This window comes from Desmodus rotundus, chromosome 4 (genome assembly GCF_022682495.2).
Source record: "Desmodus rotundus isolate HL8 chromosome 4, HLdesRot8A.1, whole genome shotgun sequence".
NCBI classification, from domain to species: domain Eukaryota; kingdom Metazoa; phylum Chordata; class Mammalia; order Chiroptera; family Phyllostomidae; genus Desmodus; species Desmodus rotundus.
Genome location: NC_071390.1, coordinates 42,553,779 through 42,580,281, shown reverse-complemented (window position 1 = coordinate 42,580,281; position 26,503 = coordinate 42,553,779). Strand labels below are relative to the sequence as shown.

The 26,503-nt window shown below is 38.1% G+C and overlaps 2 protein-coding genes across 3 annotated transcripts in view; one reads left to right on the top strand and one right to left on the bottom strand.

Annotated features, from left to right (window-relative positions):
* Positions 1-15,551, bottom strand: part of LRRTM3 (leucine rich repeat transmembrane neuronal 3) — a 166,672-nt gene extending 151,121 nt beyond the window's left edge. Inside the window, exons 1-2 of the mRNA XM_024561169.3 lie at positions 15,004-15,551; positions 13,125-14,656 (exon numbers count right to left, since the gene is read on the bottom strand). Of these exons, the coding sequence (XP_024416937.1) occupies positions 13,125-14,656; positions 15,004-15,007 (1,536 nt within the window). The 5' untranslated portion in view covers positions 15,008-15,551. The remainder of the gene's footprint in view (positions 1-13,124; positions 14,657-15,003) is intronic.
* The window catches only part of CTNNA3 (catenin alpha 3), a 1,492,024-nt gene that overhangs the window by 607,370 nt on the left and 858,151 nt on the right, over positions 1-26,503 (top strand). The window lies entirely within an intron of this gene.

Genomic DNA, 26,503 nt, shown 5'->3' with positions numbered 1-26,503 from the left:
ATCTCTCCCCTCCACCAGGAAATTAAAGTAGCCTTTCATGAACCACTTAATTTGAATACCGTCAGGCCTAAGTATCTTAAACTGGTTTTGCAGGTATTCATCTGTGCACAGTGCATGCTGTTGTACTGATTTAATAAAAACGTAGAAATAAGAACCCTCCCCACCCCCGCCATTTGTCGACCTTCTCTTTCAGCTACACTCAGCTCACGCGGCTTGAATTCTGGCTGGCACAGGCAGGGCGGTCAAGGCTGCAGCTGCTAGGATCCCCTCCTCCCATGCTCCTCATGAGTTCTGCAAATGAGCCCTGCAGACTGATATTGCACTCTGCAGTTTATGTGACAAATAGCTTTTGTGGCTTTTCATATCACTCATAAATTCTGGCAACATACGGGCTGTTTGTCAGATTCAAATTCCATATATTAGAAAGAAAAGAATTGAAGATTTCTGCATTGAAAGTGGACTCTACCCATAAGATTTATTTGTAAATTTTACTTTAAACTACTTTGAGAGGAACCTAGAATATTCTCCTGGTGCTGCCTTGCTGCAAATTATTTCTATCCTTATGCCATAAATCTTGATAATACATCTTTTAAAATGTGCCCGAGAAATGTATTTCATGTGTATAGTGCTGGATTTTAGTGAGTCAAATTGTGTTGGGGCAGTATGTTTGCCTCTTCACGTTCTGCGTGACACTGGAGTAAAATGGAGACTTCGGTCATTCAGCTGCAGGCTCTAAGAAGGCCTGTTGTAACTGTGCATTTTAATGAACCGAATCAGCTGAGGAAATGTTGTCTCTTACTGTGGCGTAGCTGTCTGCCTTGTCAAGTGCCTCCCCAGATAAACAGAGGACTTCTATTTCTTAAACTGCCTTTCCTCCATGGTCTTTAAGAGTGTTGGGCTTTTTCTTTTTTCTGAATTTACAGGTGGAGGAGGTTTCATCAACCCTAAAATGATTCTCTGGCAAATTCAGTTGCCTTTTTACAAGACTTGGGGCTACAATAGAGTTACTGCAGGATGCATGCTGTTATTGGCCCACAGAGAAACATTTATAAACCGAAATCTGTTTTGTCATATTACCGGAGATGGCATCTGCACTTGGATATACTTGAAATACAAATTGAAGATTGGATAGTGTTGTTTTGTTTTTTTTTTAATAATTAGTGGGCTAGACTGTGAACTGAGCTGACAAAATGGGAATAATTGAACCATTGATTATTTCTGCACAACACAGTGCTGGATGTTAAAACTGACTTGTGATAAGAAGATAGTTGCAGTTCAATGATTTATGTGCAAATTTGACCTCTGGAAATATAATTTGTGAGCCTGGTATTGAAAATTACTGAATATATCCTGCTGGAAACTTCTTGCCTATGTGATTGGTTGTGGGTTACTTAAGCACTGGGTTCTTTTCATTCAGCTGTCACTCTATAAAGAGGTTTTTGAATCCAAAATACATTAATTAGTGCTAATTTCAGAACAGAGGTTTTTCATTTTTACAAACTATACGTCATGGAACCTAGAGCCTTCTTCCTGAGTTAGACCAAGTAGATTCTAGTACTGAAAATTAAGAACAAGTCAAAACCCAAGCCCTTCTTATAGTTCTTCCTCTTTTGTAAAAATGAGAACAAAAAAATTCTTTTCAAAATTTAAGTAACCACTGGGGATATATTAAGCAAGAGAAATAAAGGCGAGGGGTCCAAAAATGATAAACTATTCACAGTGAAACCCTGTAATAGATCATTAAGAGAAGGACTAAGGTATGATGTTCTTGGAATATTAGTAGAAATCAAATTAAATTAGCTTGTAATTTCAAATTGAAGGTAAGAAAATGGATTGCAAGTTTCTCAAAAACACTTATAGCCGTGAGTTTTTATGACTAGATAAGGGTTTCATTTCAACTCTCTTATTATCTTTGTTCCAAAACATGAATCTGCTCCGTTGATGGCAGAAACTAACAAGGTCTAGGGCCCGATCCAGAGCTGACATGAAAAGGAATATTTGGATGTTCTACAAACCCGCCCTGCCTTCCAACTCGTGATAAAAATGTTACTTAAGAATATATTAGGGAGGATGTTATTTCTATTTCGGAAATTGAACTATAATTTACAAAATTACAGTTCTTTATAGAACTAAAAAAAAGCTATTGAATACAAATAGATTTTTGACTTTTAAATTAAATTATTAGACTGTGTCATTTTGATTATTACTTTTCTAAGAGATAAAAATCTTTAGCATTTACCTTTTAACCCATCCAGAGATGCATATTCAATTAGTAAAAATTGACTGAGAAATAAAAGTTGCATAGAGGGAAAAATTGAAAGAAATTTTAAGTGGAGCTGAGGCAGAAATCAGTGCAGAAGAGTAAGAGGGTAAACAGAGGGGAGGAAGGTAGAGACAACCAGCCAAGGGATAATGCTTCAATTCTCTATGACCAAATGTGCCTTCTGTATGAGCAGTGTTCAGGGGGTGAAAAAGATGGACATTAGTCATTGTCAGCTCCTGAGTATTTGATGTTTGAAGCCTGCAGTAAGTAGAACAGTTGCTTTGAAAATATGTATAATCAAAAAGATAAGACCTCTGGACCCAGCTTTCTGATAGTGTAGGCAGCCCCATTGTGTGTTTGGTAAGAGCGGTGAGGCCTTGGAATGGATCTGAGGCAGAAGCCTTGTGGAACTGGGGATGAGATGAGGAGACAACCAAGCTAAGGGGAGGAGGACCTTTCCCAAGAAGCAATGGACAAAGAGAAGTCACAAATATACGGCTTTTACAACCAAAGTTGACTACTCAGTCTCCACTAAAATCAAGAGGTATTTATACTTAGAATTAAACTTTCTTTCTTTGCCTCACATTTTTTTTTAGCTTTTAGTCACATTAACATATCCCCTAAAACTGTTAATGCCCTTGGTGAGTATCAAAGGAAAATCATTGGTCGGTTATTTGTGATATAGAAAAAATTCAAATCAGAACATGATTCTTAAAAATATATATATAATTTGTAATAATTTTTGAAACCAAACCAGGTAGTGATAAATGAGAACACTGTATATGTGAAAAGTATACATGAAATAAAAACAAAAATGTTTATGTAGGCCATATAAATAAATATGAAGTTGATAATCACCTTATATCACCAATCACCAGAACATCAATTCAACAGAATAAAAGGCTATCCCAGTCACCCCTGGAAGGAGAAAGAAACAAGATGGTCCCTGTCCTCAAAAAGGGTGTATAGACCCATTAACCCCTCTGACACAGGGCGGCCTGTGAGGTGGTCTCCAACAGTGCTACAGAATATGGGAAAAAAGGAAAGGGCAAGAGTAAGAAGGCTTCTAGAATGGTGGGATGTCTGGTGGATCTATTATAGAAACTGTCAGGAATTGTCAGGAGGGGTGGAATCGAGGAGTGCCATTTTTTCACAAAGGAAATAGACTGTCCAAAGCACAGAGGTGGGAAAGCACGTGCTCTTTCAAGAACTGGCCAGTGTTGGGGCACGGGAAACTGTGGAAACGAAGGAGGAGACACAGCTGGGCTTTGTGGGGCGCTCTCCCGGCGCTGGTTCTGTATGCCGTATTATCGGTCAGGATTAACTGTGTGCCTAGATGCCCCTGAACTTATGGCAATTTAGAGTCTATTTTTAAGTTAATTTTATTTCATTTTTCATCATCATTTATCCCCGCTATATCTGCTTCCTCCTCCACCCAGGACCCTCCTCCCTGTAATCACCACACTGTTGTCCATGTTCAAGAGTTCTTCCTCTTTTCTCTCCTCTTTTGTTCAATCCCTCCACCCCTACCCCAGCTCCCCTCACCCTGGAGCTGTCAGCCTGCTCTCTACCTATGAGTTTGTCTCTATTGTGCTTGATATTTCAGTTTGCTCATTAGATTCCGCTTGTGAGTGAAATTATATGGTACTTATCTGGCTTATTTCACTTAGCATAATGTTCTCCATGTCCATCCATGCTGTTGCAAATGGTAAAATTTTCTTCTTTTCTATTTCTTGCAAGTCTATCACATATCTGTTTATCACTCCATATAACAAACAGATAGTAGAATACTACTAAAGCATCCCGGGGTACTGAAACTGTTAGCAGTTAGAGCTAATGAAGGGAAGGTGAAAGTTACTTTTATGTGCCAAGCTTTTTGTACTTAAGATTTTTTATCTATGTCATCTCATTTAATCATCACTGGATTTGTATGAATATTAAATAACATGTGTAATATGCCAAAACAAAGCACATGAAAATATTGAAGAAATGCTGATTCCTGATTCTTTACCCATTTATAACAATGCTAAGATGATTATATTGTTTTATTCATATTCTCTTTTTATGATAAAAAAGCTAAGACTCACAAATTGTTCGTTATTAAGTCCCAGAATCAGAATCCAAACTGGTTCCTCCTGGATCCCGAGCCCAGGTTTTCTCAATACAGTATTGTCTCTCCAGTGAGAAAAACTATGAAGAAAGCCTGTGTATATGGCAATTCACTGAAGATATTTCTCACACTATAGTTTACTGATTGAAACCTGGATTCTTTGCCCTGCTTTGGTTCCTTTGGGAAGGCCAAAGTCACGTTTGAGAAAAATACCAAGGCACCTATATAGGATGATTTCATGAGTGTTTGCAGTGCCTTTTGCCCCCAGAAGCACTTTACCCAACCCTGCAGGATATGCTTGCTCTTAGTGTATGACTTTCTCTCCTTCAGCTAAAGACTTTTATTTAAATGTTGGGTGCTCTTGAGAGGGACAGTAATACTGGTCTAGATCTCTGAATAGAAATTTGGTAAGAAGGAAGCAAGACAGCCCTCAGTGTTACTGGAAGGAGGAAATTCAGTATGGAAAATTGTTCTTAGAGGAGAAAATGTATGGAAATGAGAGGCTGGGAAGACAGAAGGCAAATATCCCCGACTTGACTCTAGTGCATTCTAGAGACAAACCCAGTCTGTCTGATTGCTCCACCCATAAAAGTGATAACTTTTTCTATGACTTTCTGACAGGATCAAAATTTGGGGGTTCTAGAAAAGCAGGCAGAGCCATGCATTCAAAGAATGGGGAAAGTATCTGCAGGCAGAAAACAACACAGAACAGAACAATCAAAAAGCAAACACAAGGAACCTCTCTGTTAGCAATGGAAAATGGAAGGAATGTGAAGCTTAAATTTAAGGATGGAATGGTAAACTTGACGGGTAAATCAGATGTTAGGAGGGTGAAATACAGTATCCTCACCACTTAGCATTATTTGTAGATTAATAAATATATATAATGTGAACTTTGGACTATGTATTTTTAAAATCTACCTTGATCTTTTTAATCTACAGCTAGCTTAATGCTTTTGCATCTAAGCATAAACTAAAAAAGGCCCCACACATCTCTGTGTGTGTCAGACCATAAAACAAACAAAGTGAAGCTCATAAAAATATACGTAGATTTTTACACTTTACTACTCAGTCCTCCCAGTAAAAATCCATGGGACTAAGTGTGTGCTGCCTTTTAATGATGAGTGATGGGCTGGAGTGGATGCCATAGGTTGGGAATAACACTGCCCCGGAAGACTAGAATTTACCTAGCAGAGGGATATCCTAATGGTAAATCACTGGAGATCATTTCTTAATGGAAACCGGAGATATATAATATAATTTGGCTTGAAAAACCTTATGTGGGTGGGGTGTGAATTATTTTAGGACAGTCCTATAAAGAAGGGGCAAGGTGTAGGATTAATGTAGTATTAATGTAGTTTTGAAAACAATAGGCACTTTTTAGAAGGCAGAGTCAATATGAAGGCTGTGTTTTTATATTACAAAAAAACTATATAGACACTCCTGGCACATAATAAAGACTCAATTACACAAAAATACACAGACCTACCCAAATGTACAATAAAAAATATATCACCTTAGAGGAAGGATGTGGATTTTTTTTCTAAGCATCAACAATAAGCTTGGCATGGTGAAAAACAAATACACTTATGTAATATGGCCTCTGCCATATTTAACACATCTTTAATTCATTGTAATTGTCATCCAGTAATGTCACCTAACTTTTCATAGGCTAAATGGCAGCACCCTAAGTGGTTACACCTTTTCACTTTAAAATTTTGTATGAATTCTGCAAAACCTGTTCCAAAATCATGCATGCTAACACTGATCCTAAAGTACTGTGTTAGTTATTAAACTTCTTCTTACAACAGAGATTTCTCACTGTTGTAATCTTATCACAGGTTTATCGGAGGTTTTTAAAGTCACTCTACTACTTCAGCCTCCCCATGAGATCTTCTACAAGTTCCCTTTGAATAGTCTTGTGAGATGCTGGCTGATTGTCTTAAAAGGGGGTGAGCCTGTTCCTTCTTTTAGAAAGGATAACAGGTTAATGGCAGCTGCATGTTGGGGACCGCCCGGTTGAAGCCATGAACACTGCCTAATAGCAGAACCTCACGTCTGAGGACATTTTTTTCACTCCCTAAGTTATTAATACACTAGAGCTTGAGAGTGCTGAATAAGGGTTGATATTTAGTTGGAGTCTTTGCTCTTTACTGGTAAAATGTATTTTACACCCAGGATAGGTGGTAATTAGTACAATTAAGCTTTAACAGAAATTGTCTTTGCTAAGTATATAGTCTTTGCCTTATCATTTTATATATGAGACCAAAAAAATTTGCATTTTATTTCTGAAAAGACAAAATTCTGATTGCTGATATGAGTGTTTTTCATTGTGAAAGGCAGTTAAGCACTCCTTTACATAAAGTCCCATATTTTCTTTTCTAGGAGTTAGTGAATTTAAAAAGGAAAATAGTGGGCTTTAAGACTTTGCCAGCCTGTAATTCAACTTCTTCTTTTTCAAGAAATTGAAAGAAGAATTCAATTTCTCCTTTCTTCTGTTTAAATTAAGAAGACACTAAAGAGGTGGTTTGTGGGCTACAGAGGAAAGGAGAGGCTGTTAGCCGGACTGAAATTTTATGTTCTAATTTTTTCATTGGAGATAGGCTCTTCTTTGATTGAGATGATTGAATTGTGTTGATTTATACTTCCTATTTTTGTTGTATAGGGAGTAGAAAACAATGATTTAAGAGAGGGAGAAAGATAAAAGAAAATTCCTGGTGAGGAGGGGGTGGGAGCCCTTGAAAAATAAAAATAAAATACAGAGAATTGTCAAGAAAATTATGACTTTACACTACATCTTTTGCTGGATAGAATAAGATAGAAGCTTCTTTTTAATGAAATGAATTATTGTTGTACATGGAGATTCTGTTATTAGAAAGTACTGTTGTCAAATGGATTGCCTCTGCTTGGTCTTACAATCTTGATCTTTCTGTGCCCCTGGAATTGTCCTTACCCAACTCAAGAACAACCACCGATAATCCCATAAAGGTAAAGCAGCAGAAAGTTCAAAAATGCTTTTAACAAATGAAAAAACATCATTATCTCTGTTGTCCAGAGATTTCATAGAAACCCACCTGTCAATTAGGGACAGTTTGTCTACTTCAATTATAAGAATTTTGAAAATACACCTCCTACATCGTACTTGTTAAGACCAGCCACATCCTGGTCTACTTAACAAGTGGAGACAGATTTCTAATTACACTGGTAATTTTTTGATGAAAGGCCAAAGAAGAGGACTCTTAAGTATTTAATTTTGCATAAATGAATAGGTGGTTACTTACAAAAAGAAGCCTTTGTATTAGTGTGCCACGATTTTCAATCCAGTGAACTTTAATGGCAATAACATAAATAAAGTCAATAATAATTTCTATCATGGGATGAGATTTTGGATAGTCTTTCACTGGGAAAAAAAAGCAACAGAGTAGATGTCATGTGATGAATACCTTTTTTTGCTCAATAACAATGTCATCTTGCCATAAATGTATTGATAAAGTCAACAAGAGCTCGAAACAGCTCTTGTTGGAGAGGGGATGGCTGAGTAACCCATGCTGATTCAAAGCCCTTGCTATAATTATGACCTGATTTGGGAAACAATTCAAATTTTGGTTTAGTTTGATAATCTTTTGATTCATTGTGCTGTGGTTGGTGTCTTTATTTATGTTTATTGTACATTGTGGTCATTATTGATAAACTCCTCAACTTAGATAACATGGGATGGAAGAAACTGTGGGGGTTTTTTTTGAAATGAAAGGTCAAAGACACATTAAGAGCTAGATTCACTGCCATGTCCCAGAATTGATATAAATGTAAAATGGATTTGGGCTTCCGTAACATAGAGGTTAGTTATGTCTTTATAACCCAGACCAAACACAGAACACTGGCAAACACAGCTGAGTACCATTCTAAGTGCTCTTTGAAAACAATAGGCATTTGCTACTTGTTTTAGGGAGAACAAAGCACTTCCCACATTTCCCCTCCCAGGAACCATGTGAAGTCAATAACACAGCCCGTTTTACATATGGGGAACTTCAAGTTCAGAAAGGCTAAGTAATTTGTCTGACGTCATTTGATTAGCAAGTGTCAGAGAATCTTGAATCTAAGACTTATACTGTACCATGTATGGCTGTGATATTTTCCTCAAATAAAGAAGTATGTCATGTAGATTTCTCTGTAGTATTTCTATTGTAGTCTACTCAACTATGCAAAAATCATCAATGATTTTGGAGACTAAGCAAAATTTGGGTTTAAGAGAAACTGTCACTTTCAGCTGTGTTTTTGTAGTTTTCAAGAGTCATTTAATACAAGCTATTTAGCTTTCATCAATTCTGTTTCTCTTATAACATATATAATTAAAATTTACTGATATTATTTTTCATGGTCATAGTATCTTTCAGTTGCCTCTGAGTTTTAATATACATACCTAAGAGAATACAAGTATAGCAAAACTCCATGTACTTGCCATGATCCAAATTCTGAGACTCCAGAGGAAGGGGCCTACCAGAAGAAACACCGTCTCTGACATTTTTGTGTCTCGTGGTTCAGTTCCCACGTGTCATGTGTGGAACACATTTTGTGTTAGGCTTCATGGCCTGATGCTTGTTTTCGGTGCTAATCTAATTCACACTTTAGATAAACTGTTTAAGTTCTCTTCTTGGTCAGTGTCAAAGGAAAAGAAGATATTGCATGCACCTACAGCATCCTAAAAACCCTTGCCAAATCTATGAATCTGACTCTGCATTATCCTTCCCCAGAAGGAGAGCATAATCTCATTACCCATGAATCATCGCCTCCTGTATTGTAACATCACTGTCTACCAGAACCAGTGTTCAGCTGGCTGGAAATGGGGAGGGCGGGGAGGGGAGGGGAGAGAGCTGAGGGGCAGAGCACAGGTCACTGGCATGACTGACGGACAACTTGGAGAGTTCTAGAGTCAGAAGGGGAGCCTCCCTCATTTGATAGCTCAGACATTCCTACTGACTAGTAAGTAACTGATGCTGATTCTTTCAATATTAATATTTAAGTTTATTTTTCACAGCCTAAATTACATCATATTTCAGTATCCCGCCTATGGGAAATGTTAAACCATTTCATGGAAATATGTATATTTGGCCAACATCAATGAGTACAAAGGCTTTAAAATATTTCTTATCCATTCTTATTACATCATAACTTGCTCCTCATTTTTGAGCACTTATATCGAACCCTCGGTACCAGTTCTGTGGCCTCTGCCTGAGCATTACTAAGTAAGTCAATATGCAAAATACAGGCTTTGGCGCAAATAACACCCCTTGTTCATTCCAAAATCTTTTGTTACAAAATCATAAGCATGTAACTCTGCAACATAACAATATCACACTCAAGCATGCCATATGACATTTTAGGTGAAATGTTCCAATTAAACTATGAATGATTACACCCATATTATTACCCTACCAACACTCAGGCAGGTGTTACTTCTGCCGGACCCTGTATAACTTAAAAAAATAACACTGTAACTGTATTTTCTGGGGAGATGAACTAAGTAAGTTCAAATCTGATTCACAGATCAAAAACTATACGTTGTCGACCACCTTTCTGTACGGATTCAGGAGTTTAAAAAGCTATATAAAATGTATAGATAGTTGTGGTTAGTCTAACCAGCCACAGGAGGTCACTGCTGCTCCATAGAAATATAGTTATTGCCTGTCTGCTTAGGTAGTTGACTCACCAAATCAAGGGAAAAAAATGTTTTAAAATCATAGAAAAAATGTAATGTCAACATCCTTAGAAAATATAAACTCATTTAAAAGGAATACATCGTGCATCAGTATTGCTTGGAAGATCGTGGCACTGGGACTATTAAGCGCACGCTGCAGGGCACTGTGGGTACCGGGACTCAAAGACCCGTGCGTTTCAGAGACTCCGGGACTCTACTGCGTTTCCTCTCTGGGAAGCATTCAGAGTACTGACTGATCCATCTGCCTGGATGTTTCTCTGTTCAGTAGTTCAACAGGTCAGGCTGCTTATTTAATTGTTGTCACCTTTGAGGAAAGTCACATACTTCATGTAAATTTGCACTAGAAAATGGAATATCAATTCTAATCTCTAATATGCAATGAGTTTGAAATACTAAGGAAATAGACTTAGGATCTGAAGTCCAGAAAGTGCTATGGGATAGGGGTGAGAGCAACAGCTTTTGAGCAGGAGAACATGCTCCAGCCGGCTTTGTTAAAATTACAGTGGTGAACAAGTTATTGTCTAACTTACCAGGATTATATGTTTGAGCTTAGAAAATACTAAGAACTAGAGAAGCCTCATTCCCAAAAGGGGAAATTTTTTTTTCTTTTTTTTTTCTTTTGAATTTCATGTCCTGAATCAAAATAAGTTTTCATTATCTTTTATTTTGGTCCTTATTCATTATTAAATTTATAAGGAGATAAAGTTGTACATTAAAAAATGACTAGTCTTTAAAATGTTGGATATTCATTTAATCTTACACACCAAGTAGCTTTGAATTTTAGAAACACTTTTCAATACAGCAAATATATCTTATATGTACTAGCAGCACCACAGCATTGAGAATTTATAAGAATAAAAAATAAGAGTGTAAATATACCTTGCCTAAATTTATTTGGTATCCATGACAAATGAGTCAGAAGGTCAGGCCAAAGAACAGAAGTGGGCTTTTTCACTTTAACACTGAATTTAATTAATACCAATTTTTAGTACTGAGAAAAATGAGTCTGACCAAAAAAAACTTCTTTTTTAGATGGCATATGTATTTAGTGACATTTTATGAAAAACGTAAAATTACAACTTCAGTGAAAAACATCACAGTGGGCTCAGTCATCCAGTTCACAGTACTGTAAGGAAGTATCTGCATTGTTAATCAATTGGGAATCTGTGAAAATTTGCCATTAATAAATATCTAGTCAACAGTTACTGATGGGTAAATATATTGTAGCTATGATGCTTTTTTGGACTGCCATCTATTTTAGGATTTAATTAAAACAAAATCCACTTTAAATGTTCCTTTTCCTTTATTGCTTATAAAAATATGATTTTTATAATCTGGCTTCCTTGAAATTATATTTCATGGTGACTTGCCTAGATTGTTGCCTCTCAGCATATGAAAAGCCCCCAAACTATATAAAAATACTGGTAAAATTAGCCATTCACTTTTTCTTTTTTTTCTTTTCTTTTTTTTTTTTTTTTTTTTTTTTTTGCTGCAGCATTTCTGTTTTGAAAGAACAGGGACATGGTTTGGCAAGCCAAATTAAATGAAACAGACTTAATGTTGCAATTCCTGATTTTTACTCCTGTAATTGAATTGTTTATTTTGGAGGATGAAAGAGGATACAGACTAAAGACATTTTTCTAAAATCTTAATGAACTGTGGTCAAAGTTACTTAAATACAGAAGCTATCATATTTGTGCTGCAGTCCATAAACTTTCACCTACAACATAAAAAACATGCATGCAGCTTGCACATTGCCAGCAGGGTCTGTACAGAATCAAACTGACGGATGAGTTCACAATACAGATGAGCATAGAGACACAGTAATGTCAGCAATAGAAAAGCAAAGACAAGTGCCAGAGGGTTGGTCTTTTTTCCTCTGAGATTTATTTTATACATTTATTAAGGTGCTTTCAAAATCATCCTTTTTAATGAGGCTGTTGGTGGAAAGCATGCCTTGGAAGGCGTTCTGTTTACACCTCTAAATGAAGTGTCAAGTCGTTAGAGGACTAGTGTGCGCAGGACACAGAATGGAACACAGTAGGACAGCCTGACAAATCGCAAACAGAACAGAGAAAGCTAGTGATTCCACCCACTACATTAGGGTCCTTGAAAGAACTGGAATGAGAAATTCGGGTAAGCTCCCAACCATATGCATATAGCAAGCTGCCTTCCCATTTGCAAGCCCCATCTCTGAAAACTCCCTAATGTGAGGAGCAGTGGAGAAATTTGCCTCCTCAAATTTGCCTCTTGGCTCTATAGTTACTTGCTTTGGAAATGTAGAGACCAGAAGAAATTGACAGTGAAACCTCTAGTCTGATTTTTCAGGGCCGGGTTTCAGAGGCAGGGCTTCGAGTCTGAAACTTTGTATTTTACCATTGCCTCACATTCTGCAGTTGTCTACTTTCATTTTAACCTTTCAACACTTTTCCTTACACTTGCCTTACCATAACTCAGACACCTCTGCAAACTGCTCCTGGTGCTGCTTTAACCCAACACCATCTTTGGAGAGTTTCCTGCAGTTTTCTTTTATGCCAGGCATTGTTTCGTGGCTCTGTCTCCCAATGTTCCTATCATCAAGCATTCTCCTGGCATCAGTTCAGGGTCTGAGCACCTGGGATCATTCACTTTTTCCTTGATTTGCCAATGATTCTGCAAACCTCCTACAACTGTAGATTTGGTTCTACCAGAAAAGCAGCAGATGTGGGAGATTAATTGTAACGGAAGTTTTATCTTAAAACAAGTGTGACATTAATGGAATCAATTAAGAGTCTTATACAATAGGCATTGTATTAAACCAGAGTTCAAGCTTCACATTGATTGTGGCATTTAAATTTCAATGGGTTGATTATGTACCAGAGGAAAATGACCAGTATTATGAATGTACTAAAAGGGACAGGGCAGGGCCTTGCCAGCAAAGTGAGAGGGAGAGGGAATGGGAGGGGGCACCATGTTCCCTTTGTAGTCACCAGAGTTCAATAAAGCACCACTTATTTCCCAGCTTTTAAGAGCGTTTTTATCACAATGGTTCATACCTCACACTCCCTGGAGCCTGATTTGTTATAGGTGCAGGGTCCCGTCCCATTCAGCAGCATCTCGCTGGTCTCCGTGTTGGTGGGTTTATAATCTACATAAAATTCCTGGGTACTGGGAGTCATTTGTTTTAGAGACTGTCTTTTCTTCTTCCTGTGCCTTCGCATGAGGGAGCGCTGCTGCAGCTGCTTCATGCTCGCAGGGTATCGCTTCCATGACACGTAGATAACGAGCAGGATGACGAGCACAGACAGGAAGAGGGCCACACTGCCTGCGATGATTTTATGGAAAGAGATGTGCTCCGTGTCAGCATCGGTCTCTGGGCTAGGCTCCGTGGCTCCCACTGTGGGGGGCAGAGGGGGTTTGCTCTCATGCTTCGGCCTGGGGAGCTTGGGCTTGAATGTGGGCTTGGGGAGAGCCCTGGCCAGATCAAATCTCTCCGTGGTACTTTTGCCACAGATGCTGTAGTTCTTCACTGCATCTATCACATTGACCCCTTGCAGCTCTTTGGGACTGGCACAGATAATTGTATTCTCCCTCAGACCTTTAAAACTTTTCAGCCAGTTTACCAGGGAACAAATATTTCTGCTGCATTCCCATATATTCCCAGCAAGACTGATGTCATTGAGGGATATCCAAGAATCCAAAATCTCTTGACCAATAAATGTGAGCTTGTTGGAATCCAAGTTGAGGCGCTGCAGATTCGGGACGCACTGGAAAACACTAGGTCCACTAAAAGCTTCAATCTCATTGCCTGATAAGTCGAGTCTTTGTAATGAGCTCCAGGTCCAGGACATGGTTTGTCCTATGACACTGATTTTATTCCACTGCAAGTACAGGTTCTGAAGGCTCACTAACCTTGGGAAAAGGGCCAGGTTGAGCTTAGAAAATTGATTGTGCTCCAGGTGAAGTTCTTTGAGTCTGATCATGCCAGCAAAGACATTCCTGGCTAAACTTCGGATCCGGTTATATCCCAGGTCCAAAAGTTCCAGGTTGCGGCAGTCTTGGAATATTCGCACAGGGATGGTTCTTAGGGAGTTAGACCTTAAATGTAAACTCAGCAGCTTCCTCAAGCCCCGAAACTGTTCAGATCCCAGAGAATGCAGCTGATTATAGGACAGGTCCAAGTTCCGTAAATTTGTCACAGGTCTGAAGGTATTGTTGAGAAAATAGGAGATTCTGTTGGAACTCAGAATCAACTCTTTGAGTCTGCGTATTCCATTAAAAGCGTTCTCATCAATATTGCTGATATGGTTATGGTCAAGGTACAGCCAGGTGAGCTGGTTGAGCCCTTTAAATTGATTGTACTTAAGTTTTTGAAGGCTGTTATAGCGAAGGGACAAACCTAAGCAGCCAGCAGATATACTTGAGGGTATCTCCTGTAATTTCTGAGATTCACAATATACCATTTTGCCTTCGCACCTACAGCCCTTAGGGCATCCTCGTTCGGCAGAAGAAAGCATTGTCAGTAAGACAGTGGGGGCTATAACCAGTGCTACAGCTGATCCGCTCAGTAGCCTAATTACATTGAAACCTGAAAATAAAAACAACTTAGAAAAGTTATCCCCCCAAAAAAGAATTCATTTATTTTTAATCAAGCAAGAATAAGCATGTATTTTCTCTTAAAAAATTTAAATCTAGATAACAACATTTAACATCAAATAATCATCTCCTTGTCATTTAAAGAGAATAGCCTTTAGGGTTTTTTTTTTTTTTAATAGTTAAGCAAGAAATGTGTTCACTAAGCAATTGAATCTATAGTCTTAGAGCAGAGCAAGGTATCGAAAATAATTAAGGCAGAAGTAATACACAGACTAGAGGATTTTTTGTTTTTGTTTTTGTTTTTTTTAAGAAGGAAAGAAGAAAAATGACAAAACATACCCATCCTTTGTATTGTTCAAAGGTCGTCCTTAGGTCTTTTGCTTTGGCTTAGGGGCCGCTTGCATGACAGCCCCTGTCAGTTGCACTGTAGTGAGTCAGGGCTCGCTGACACCCAGGAAGAAAAATTGGACCCCTTGGGAGATGAACCGATTTTGGAACATTATTCTCTGCCAGCCACGCGGAACACTCCAAGAACAAATAAATCCCCACTCCGCATTTGCAGCAAAACATCAAAATCTTCCTAGGTGATAGGATCTTCATGGATATTATGTTTTTGCATCTTTACAGTTTTGGGGGGGGTGAGGGTATAAAAAAAAAAAAACTGGCTTCTACAATTTCTTCTTATCGGAAAGCATGATGTATTCCTCCAGGCAACGTGGGGCTACCTGAGCTGCCACATCTGTATTCCATAGCCCAGCATTTCTGGTGGTGAGCACGCAGTTCAGCCAGAGAGCTGCGTTGGAGCCCAGGAGGTGGGAGAGCCCTGTAGCGCGCACACGCTCAGCTCACTTCTGCAGACTGTCATTCTGAAAGCTGCTCGGACTGTTGCTTTGGTTTCAGTGAATGCAGTCTTATGTAAAGCTGCCCCCAGTGGTGAAGAACATTATGGGCATGTGCAGAAATGTCTCTCCTTTATCTTGCAAATGAGCAGGCTCTCTGCTGGAAAATGAATGATTGTTTTGGGTGGCTCAGTAAGAACTGAATGGTCACCATAATCAATAACTAGCAACATCTTCTGTAATTTCCAAGCCTTGTTTTACAATTTGGCAACGTCTTTATTGTCCGCGTCCACTTAATCGCTAAACATGTGCTGCACAGAGTTTTTCTGAGGCTTGACATTAAGTTCACAGACCGAATGTCAATTTTTCTTAACCTCAGTGTAGGCTTCGACCTGAGATTTAGAAAATGAATTATTCTAGAAAATGAGCTTTCCACAGAGAAACACCGACTGCCTGCCCATTTGACCTATTGGAATCACAGGGTTTGTGCCGTATTATGCAAGGTGCCTCAGGATGCTACAGCACATGAATTTTGGAATAGAGAAAACTAATGACATATAAATAAATCCACGTGCCCCCATAGCCTTTCTGGTTTTCCCACAAAAGACACCATTGGTTTACTGGCTTGTGGCTTGGTTTGCTGTTGTTTTGGTTTTTGTCCTTTTTTTTTCATTAGAAGAGAAATAAACAATTTTTAGTGTGAGTAGAAGAATCAAGAGATCATTTGGTTCACTTTTTTGATGCTGCTATTTACATATTAAATCTTACATATTTAAAAATTACACTAATATTTATTGAGCACTTTCTAAGTACTTTGACTAGGGTATCTTGTTTTATCTTTAGATAGTATTGTGATGTGGGTCCCACTGTAACCTTTATTTTAGCGGTGAGGAAACTGAACTTGGAGAGGGAACTTGCTCAAGGTCATATTGCAAGCAGATAGCAGAACTGAGATTCAGAACAAAATCCCTGTTATGCTTAAGCCTCTAACAAGTTGATGATCCACTCAACAACACTGTTATCTTCATTTTAAAATGATTGAAGTGATAATTAGCTTGATTGAGGCATTGGGTCAGGGAAACTGTGGTTAAAAAAAAAATCCTTGCTTCCTAGAATAATAGTTTGGTATAAACTGTTTTGGTATGTCTTTTAATGAGGTATTATAAACACTAAGGAGGGGCAGTTTAGTGAGGAACATGGATTTCGATATCTAAGTTCAGATCCTGGCTAAAATGTACCAGCTTTGTAACCTTGAATAGGTTACTTATCTTTTCTATGCCTCAGATTTTTCTTCTACAAAATGGACATGATAAAAAAACCCCATTTCATAAAGGGTTGGCAATTAAGTCTTCTTCGTATCTTTAAAGCACCGAGAATAGCATGCGGCATATAATAAGCCTGCATTAGCTGAATAATAGCAACTGATAGGGCATGTTGCTTAATATTAAATATTGACTATGCTGATTGTCATTAACTCAAAAGAACTACTTTAGTAGATATTTTCTATCTTATTCACAGTGGATTTTTGAGATTCACTCAGTCTTGCCCTCTTTGATAAGAAAACATCCTAGGTCTCCATTATCTCAAGTTTATCTTGAAAATGAATCTTTTAGTTCGATGGGCCATAAATTTAATTAATGTTGGATTCTCTTGTTCCCCAAAGCAGAATATGGTAATATCTGCCCCATAGAGAAAACCATTTTTGTTTATAATAATAAATGGAATACTTTTAAAAGTCTGCGTTGTTAGTCTTTGATAGGTGAATTAACTGTGGGAAACCCTGGGGAACTTTCATATTATCTAAAGACGAGAACTTTGGTAACAGTCATGAAAATCAAGAGGTCCCACGATATAGTCCAATGAAAAACATCAATTCCTTAGGTAGTAGGCTATTAATAGGGTAGTGGTTTCACCCAAAATGTTATGAATGGATATAAAACATCTAGAGTGCTTGTTAAAAAGATGAATTTCCCAATCCCTCCCTCAAGACTCTCATTCAAAGGGATGGAAGAGTCTGTGCTTGTGAAGCCTCTGATGCACAACAAGGTTGAAGAAATGTGCTGTAAGGGAATGATTAAAAATAATAAATTTTCCTCCAGTAGGAAGAGAGGGTATACAAACCTATACATTGGGATATAAACTCCATGGCGATAAAGACATTGTTTTGTCTACTTCAGTTTTCCTAATACCTAGAACAGCACTGGCACATTAGAGATGATCAATAAATACTTATTGAATAAATACATGTTTATGGGGGTTACAAGTACATTTGATGTAGAATAAACTGGTAATGTAATGCTAGTTTTATGTACATAGGATTGATCCCTACAGAGTTCCTAAAACCAGTGAGATTGGATACAAATTTGGAGAATTTCTTTTTTCAATAATGTGTGTCAAAAGGTAAGAAACTGGGAGGTGGAAACATGTAGATGTCAGCAACTGATCATCACTTTTCATGTAGGTATCTCTTGTCTTCAGAGTTAAACCATAGATTTTATAAGAATAGTAAATATGCTTTTGAATATTACCTATAGCTTATCACAGCTTTTACCATCTAACATCCCCAATGAGGACTGACAATCTGTATGTATTAAAAAAGACTAAAGGGGCCCTGCCTGGTGTAGCTCAGTGGTTTGAGCGTGGGCCTGTGAACCAAAGAGTTGTCAGTTCGATTCCCAGTCAGGGCACATGCCTGGGTTATGGGCCACGTCCCCAGTGGGGGGTGCACAAGAGGCAACCACACATTGATGTTTCCCTCTCTTTCTACTTCTCTTCCCCTCTCTAAAAATAAATAAGTGAAATCTTTAAAAAAATAAAAAAGACTAAAGGGAATCATATTTATAATCCCTCTCTTATATCTCTGTTCTTTGAAAGCCTCTGGTTTTTCCTCTCACTGCCCTTGCTTCTCCGTGGGCGGTAGCCATCAAGATGCCTGTTTTCCCTAATAGCTGCACAGGGCCACGCCAGGATAGCTGGAGGCCCCACCAACTTTGTGCTTCTTATTCTTTTCTCATTCCCTGATGATGGAAGCACAGATGAACCCACTGAGAATGTAGTTCTCTCCCTTTGCCTTTTTTGGGGAGATGGGTTATTTATGGTGAGTAACATTCTCTGCTGTGCTACACACCTTGCCCTTAGTTCTCAGACATTTTTCTGGTATCTAGGCTTCTGATTTTGTCTAGCTCCATAGTTTTGACTTCACATTCACTCTTTAGATCTCATAATTGGTATTTCCTCTTAATGCTGACCTTTGGGTTTTTTCTCAATGTGATCAGTAGCTGTTCTGGAGGTGGATCTGATTTCAGATGCTTTGTGTGGCCCCTACCTTGGCTGTAGTCCTTAATCTGGGGTCACTGGCAAGCCTGTCCTGGTTCAAGGTGCTTGAAGGGAAAGACCATCTTGAGGCTAGTAGAGAGATATCCAAAATAAAGTAATGCAATTCTAAGTCAGACTGAATATTTGAGACTGCAGATGTTACTCCCAAAACATGGTCTCTGAAAAGAAGAAGAAAAAAAAGCACCTTACATCCTAAAAGATTTTAATAATTTGCTGGTGTACTTTTCAAAGTTTACCCTCCTTTTACTCATTGACTACATCAAGATGATTATTTATTTGCTCTCAACAGAAGCAAAATTGCACTACATTATATATTTAGCAAATTCATTTGCACATAATACCACCTACAGAACAAACCATAAACTACCTGACAAGTTAAATTTCCCCAATGAATCTAGGGCCTAAAGATTCATGCAATTATAAAGCATAGTGTCATGTATCTAAAGTCTTTTTTAAAAAATTATACTTACAGTACTTCAAATAGCTTAATATGTTTTGTTTAAATTGGGTAAATAAATCCAATCTCGGTATATAATGCCAAATTTCAGAACAATACAAAACTGAATTGCCAACTATAAACTTAGAAGTCAGTCTTAAAGAGGATGTGCTGATATATTAACAATGGGTTGGCCTCAGAGACCTTACTTATTTAAAAAATACAGAGCTTGGATACCCACTATATGCCAGACACTATTTCAGACACTTGGAGTCCAACAGTGTACAAAACAGAGATCTAAGCATGTGAATCTAAGTGGATAAGAAGGACAGTTAAAACATAAATACAAATTGTAAAGATACGATCAATTTGCTTATTGAAAGGATCACTTGTGCTGCTGTTGTGGGGATAGATTCTAAAAAGACAAGAGGGAAAGCATGCAGGCCAGTGAGGGGACTGTTGTATCAATCCAGGAGAGAGATGATGGGGGCTTGGATGGGCGTGGTGGTGTGGCTGTGGTAAGAATCGGTTAGATTCTGGGCATGTATTTAGGCAACACCAACAGGAGTTTTCTAATGGATTAAAAGTGGAGCTATGAGATAAAGAGAGAAATTTAAGATGATTCCTACCTTTATGGGCTGAGCAACTGGAGGGACTGGTGGAGCCGTTCACTGCTTCCAGGGGTCAAGTGTTGGGAATAAGATCAAGGTTCAATACATATGAATTAAGTTCAAATTTGGCTCTTACTTTTCTTCAGTTTTATGAGACTTTCATTTTTGAAAACATCTTCTTGATATTAGGCTTCAAAGCACCATGATATATTTTAAAATATTTTATAAAAAGTTCAGCAAAATTAGCCACCAGACAACAACAACACAGATTTATATTTAGATAGCCCAGACAGACATGTTTGCATATGAGCTGGGGGAACAATTGTACCAAAAGCTCTGATGAAAGCTGAAATTCACATAAAACCAGATACGGGAACATTTGGACTGAGTACTACAGAAAATAACTGTGGTGAAGCCCAAATGTCATTCTAAACTCATGTAGAGAGAGATATAGTTTTAATTGCGTATGACAGTTCACGTTTAGAATTTGGAACTGATAATGGCCAGACTTCTCAGGGTCTCAGTTTGCTTATGTGCAAAATGGGACTCATACAACCTGTACTATAATCTCTAAGGCTTTTCTTTAGGATCAGTTTTTCTAATTCATATGTCATTCTATCATAGTGTATAAAGTGCTATAAAATATTTCTAGAATCAGAGCACCTATGAGAAAATTATTTTGCTTTTGATTCTATCTAGGTTCTCCGGTCATGAGCATATTCAGGAATGAACATACCAGGAGGGTCCCCCAAAAACCAGAATTATCTTCCAGAGGGCAGGCCCCTTGTAGTACAGGCTTCCCCACTAGGAGAGTGTTCTAGGAGTCCATCTGTATCAGTGTTCCAGCTGGCATTGTTTTAAGAGGCTGCATTCAGCTTCCGTGAATTTTCTTGAAGACTCTTTCAACGTGTTTGCCCATTTCATGATGGGTGATTTATGAGCGAACATGCCCACACCACACTAAGTGTTCAGTAGTTTTTTGCCAAAATGACAGGACCCCCAGGCGCATGCCCCACCCTCCTTATTCACCTGATCTCATCCCCAACTGGCTTTTTTTGTTTCCCTGGATGAAAGAAGTCCTCAAAGGGAAACATTTTGCTGATGTGGAAGAGGTGAAACAAGAAATGGCAGAAGCACTAAAAGGCATCAAAATTGAGGAGTTCAAAAACTTTTGAGCAGTGGAAAAAAGTCTTGATAGGTGTATTACATCAAATGGAGAGTACTTTGAAGGTGACTGAAGTTTAAATATATATATTTAAGAATAAATACACACTTTTTTATAAATAAATTCTGGGTGTTTGGTGTCCCCCCTCGTATATCAAGGGTCACTAACATAACCACGGGCAGAGTTAGTATTTACTAATATTATTTAAAAATTCTTCATTATTACCTTTCCACTAAAGTTTTAATAACACAACTGTTTATTATATGACATATATCACTGACATTCTGTGCTCTAGCTCATAAAGTGCTTTCACCAATAAATGTACTTGACCTAGATATTGTAAAGAGCTTAATGTTCGTGACTTGGTTATTCTGTCATGTAACACAGTTGTCAGAATGCTAACAGCTTCCTGTAGCTATGAAAATGTTTTTTTAAATTTCCAGTTGGTTAGAATGCTCATGTGCGTTTGTGCATTTGTAATTATACTCTGATCTTTCATCAGAGCATTGACACATCTCCGAAATATCCTCGGTTTCCATCTGCTTGCTTCAAGGGGTCCATTAAAAACACTGTCTGGTCACATGTGGTTCTTAGTGAACATCTCTGACATACATAAATGGATGGATAAAGTTCCAGGTCTGATCGTTAAAATGGTTTCTCAGTGTCTTTACGAAACCAGGCAGATTCAAATGAATGAGACCTTCCAAGGTTATCCAACGCATCTCCCTCGCCCTCACCTGAAGATGCGTTTATGCTGCAGCATCAATCCACATTCTCAGGCTTCATTGCAGTCCTCGCTGTCGCTCCCTGCAGAGGTAGCCCTCAGCTAGATTTGGGGATTGGAACAAACAAACCCTTAAAGTGCACCACTTAGAGGTGGACTTCTGAAGACTGAAAAGACTACATGACTTTGACGAAATAACTTTATTTTTTAAGAGGATATCTAAAAGCACTCAAAAGTAGAGAGAATAGTATAAATAACATTAACTTAACAATGACCAGTATTTCACTAATTTTGTTTTGGTTATCCCTACCTCCCTTCTGACATACACATATTTTGGGGGGAGCATTTTAAAAGCAAATCTCAGAAATCATGTTACTTTAGCCACATATATTTTTAGTATGCAGCTGTAACCAACAAAGACTTTTTTAACCTTCCAGCATTATTATACTTAACAAAATTAACAATAAGTCCTTAAATTTGGTTTGTAGTCAAGGTCTAAGCAGAGACCAAACACTGCATTTGGTTTTCATGTTTCTGAAGTCTCATTAATATTTTTAATGCCATCGATTTGTTGGGAGGTGCCAGGCCAAGGGACTGCAGCTCGTTCCCTGTTCTGCATTTGCTATTGCCTCCCCTTGTGTCATTTAACCTGCAAGGAGTGAGTTTTAATGGCATATATGTTGAGCAAGGGTCCGTTGATTATTTTAAGGAGAATATCCAGCCCCAAGTGGATACTTGGGGCACCTATTCACTCTTGGTAGCAAATTTAAGACTTGTCGAAATTTTGAATAATAAGAGATTTAGAGCTTGGAGGAAAATACGTACTTCTGTTTTGTGGTATTTATGCTATCAGAGAATTGAATAATGGAGTCGCTGGCAAGGTAGCGAGCAAGGATTGATATTAAGGTGCCATGAGTGCATGTTGGTTTAACTTTCCTATTTACCAGTATTTCTGCCCTTCACAGCCCATCACACTTGCCTTTTTGCCTATAGTCAGCAAAAACAATTATTTGATATTTCTTATTAAATAAACCTGTTGATTTTTGTATTAACATTGAGGTACTTTTATAACAAAAGCTCAAAAATGTCCTGTCAAAAACAGCAATGAAAATTTATATGTCATTATTTGTACTGAGAGAAATCAGTTTTCTAGCTTTTCATTGAGAGCAAATTGCATGAAGGAACATGTGGTACCAGAGTCACACTGTAAAATTTATACTCCTATATATAATTCCCAAATTTCTCATGATTTCTCAGGGTGAAACAAAGGAGTTTTAGATAAAAGTCTCTTTACCAAATTTGCATGTTAATATTTGATGTTTTACTTTACCTGGATGGCTGTTCTTTGACTATAAAGTCAATGCTGTTTAAATGGTATAATAATAAACGTTTTGCTGTATTTGCTTCACCGTATTCTGATGTAACAAGAATTTTTTTTATGAAAAATTTTTGTCTTAGTCCATTCGGGCTGCTACAACAGAATATAGACTGGGTAGTTTATAAACAACAGAAATGTATTTCTCACTGATTTGGAGGATGGGAAGCTGGAGAACGAGAAGCTGACAGATTCCGTGTCTGGTGAGGGCCTGCTTTCTGGTTTGTACGTAGATGGCTGTCTCACGTCTGTGATTTCACGTGGCATAAGGGACAAAGGAGCTCTCAGGGGTCTCTTTTATGTAAGGGCACTGATCCCTTTCTGAGGGATCTGCCTCCTGATCTAAACACCCCAAAGACCCCACTTCTAGATACCATCACATGGGGGTTAGGTTTCAACAAATGAATTGGGGGGTGGGGGTGGGGGCGGAGTACAAACATGCTGTCTATATAACATTTTCTTGATATTTAAAGCACTGTGTATAATAGTTTCAATTGGGTACAGTAGTCTTTGTTTTTTAATTTCCTTTCTGACAAATGTATCAGCATTACGAATTAAATTCCCCAACCACCAGGCAGAGAAAGAGAATACAAATCTTGACTTGGATAAACAAGCCTTATGCTCTGTTGTTTAGTTCAATATTTTTTCTGAAATGTCTGATTTTTTTAAATTTTATGCTGCAAACCTAAAAGATAGTGTTATGAAAGAAGAGAAACATTGCATAGGTTTGCAGTAGCAGAGAATAGGAGGAGCATGAGCATCCTTATTTTACAATAAAATATATCAGTCTATTTGGGGACTGTTCATCTGGGCTGGAGAACCCTTCTCTATCGTAGTGCTTACTCCTGATTGAATAGTTCCTTGGAGTGTGGGGGAACACTTCGGATCCCTTGTGGCTGACAGCAGAGCCCCCGTGTGGCAACAGTGTGATTTAGGCAGAAATCGACTTAATCCCTGTAAACCAATGCCGAGGGTCCTAATAAAAATAAAATTTCTTTATCTGGTACTGGTTTGAGAAGTTTTTTATTCAACAAATGTTTGTCAAGCTCTTATACTGCTCCTGATGCTGGGGATACAGCGATGAACAAGCCAAAGTGCCTGCCATCAGAGGACTTGGTTCTAGTTAGTGAGATAATGAAAAATAAACGTCTCAGACACACATTACAACGTCGACTACAGATAAGTGCCACGAAGAAAAATAGTGGAAGAGAAGGTCTGGTGACAGTTTGATTGAGTGGTCAGAAAACCCCTTTGTGAGGACTTCTCATGGAGAACAAGCAGGACGCGGCCCATGTGACTGTCCTCTCAGATGTAATCTCTCTTTGATGTTTTTATTGATCACTGTCGAGACATCCACAGCAGCTCTGGGCAGTTGCTGCCCCTGCCTCTGACACTTCAGCCCAGGGGCAGACATACTCTCTTTTTGGAACAAGTAGCACAGCTGAAAGTTTCAACACAATTTTAAGAAATTAAAAAAATCAAGAAATTGAAGAGATAACTAACATAGAAGCATGACTGATAAAACGAGTCGGCCCAGAGTTGGCTTTCCAATCCAGTTTTTTGACTGGGGCTTGGCATCAGGAATATTTGCTTCATCCGAGGTGACGCCGGCCACTCAGAGATGGTTGCAGGCCTCGTCGGCGATCGCACACTGTAAGCCCAGTGTCCACACACGGTTACACACATACAGTAAAAAGAGGAGCTTCCCTCCCCTCCCCACACAAGTGCCTCCTTACCTTTTTCTCGGTGATTTTCTTACCACCAGTCCTTCGTCCCTCCTGCCTAGGGTGACCCATTTTTTTTGTACATTTTTTCCCACTTATCAACAAATGAATTCTTTGCATTAGGTGATAAAGGCTTATAGTATTAGCTTTCTCAGTGTACTTAAAATTTAATAGGTATCTCTGAGAAGTAGGAAATATTAAGGAATTATAGAGAACTGAGTTTTATGACCATAGGTTTAAAGCAAATAGAGAAAACTTGTATTGAAAACATCCATACTTGCTTCTTCTCAGCATCTTTATCAACTACTCTTTATTTCCTTCTCATGATATTTGTGAATTTTATTGATATTTTCTTTTTTGCTATTATAACCGAAGATGTCCTCTTTCTCAGTTCCCCATGTCTTATGTTGAGATGACCGTGGTAAGCAATGTTGCTACTGGATTAAGTGGGGTACTAGATGATGTTTCCATTTTCATTTAACTTTTTGTTTTTGCAATTACTTGTTCTCTCTCTCAAATTTGCTTAGTTTTGTCTGTGCCTAGTATTAGTTGTTTTTCCCAGTATTTTAAAAGCTTTGTCAAAAGCTTAATTTTTCCAAAAACCAATTCAGATAATCCCTTCTCTCTTCAGCATTCCCTTTCTCTGCTCCAGTGTCTCATCGCTGCTGTTAATCCCACCAGCCCCTCACCATTCTCCACTTGTGCTCTCCCGTTCCTTAGATCCCGTATATTCATTTTCTCAGTTTACCACTCAGTTTGATGAAGCATATCCACTAGTGGATTCCTAAGGAAGGGTAAATGTGCGATAAAAAATTAAGTCTCAATTTTTTGTTTGTCTTTACTGATTAATAGATTGACTGTATATATAATTCCCAATTGGAAATCATTTTTCCTCAGAATCGTTGAGACATTGTTCCACTGTCTTCTCATGCCCGCTCTTGGTATTGAAAATCAGATGCTATTCTGATTCTCACTCCTTTGTGTATAATCTATTGTTTTCTCTCTGGAAACTTTTATGATGCTGTATTTTCCCTGGTGTTGATATTCTACAAAATGTGTTATGTTTGGGGCCTTTTGAATTTGTTTTGATGGGTAGTCAGTGGACCTTTTCACTTTAAAGATTTGTGTCCTTCAGTTTTGTCAAACTTTGTCTTTTTCTTTTAATTACCTCTTCCCATTTTCTGTGTTATCTCTCTGAGACTTTTATTGGAAGACTTTGGATTGATTCTCCCTCCCCCATGCCATTTTCCATCTCTTTATCTTGTTTCTTATTCTTAGGTGTTGTCTCTGCTTTATGTCGCAATATTTTATTTATTTATTTATTTATTTATTTAAACTTCAGATCAGGTGTCAGCAGATGCTATTGGGTCAATTGGTGTAAATAAAGTTAAGTTTTTGTAAATAAAGAACACATTCATGTTCATTCATTTATGTATTATCTATGGACAGCTTCACCCTGTAACGGCAGGGTCCAGTAAAAGTAAGTCCAGTAAGCTCACAATATCTACTATGAGTCCATTCACAGCAAAAGTTTGCTGAACCTCTCCCTGACCCCAGTTTAGCTGATCATGTTTATCTTCAGGAGTTCTTTTTGGTTCTCCTTTCTCCTATTTCGTAGCATTCTGCATC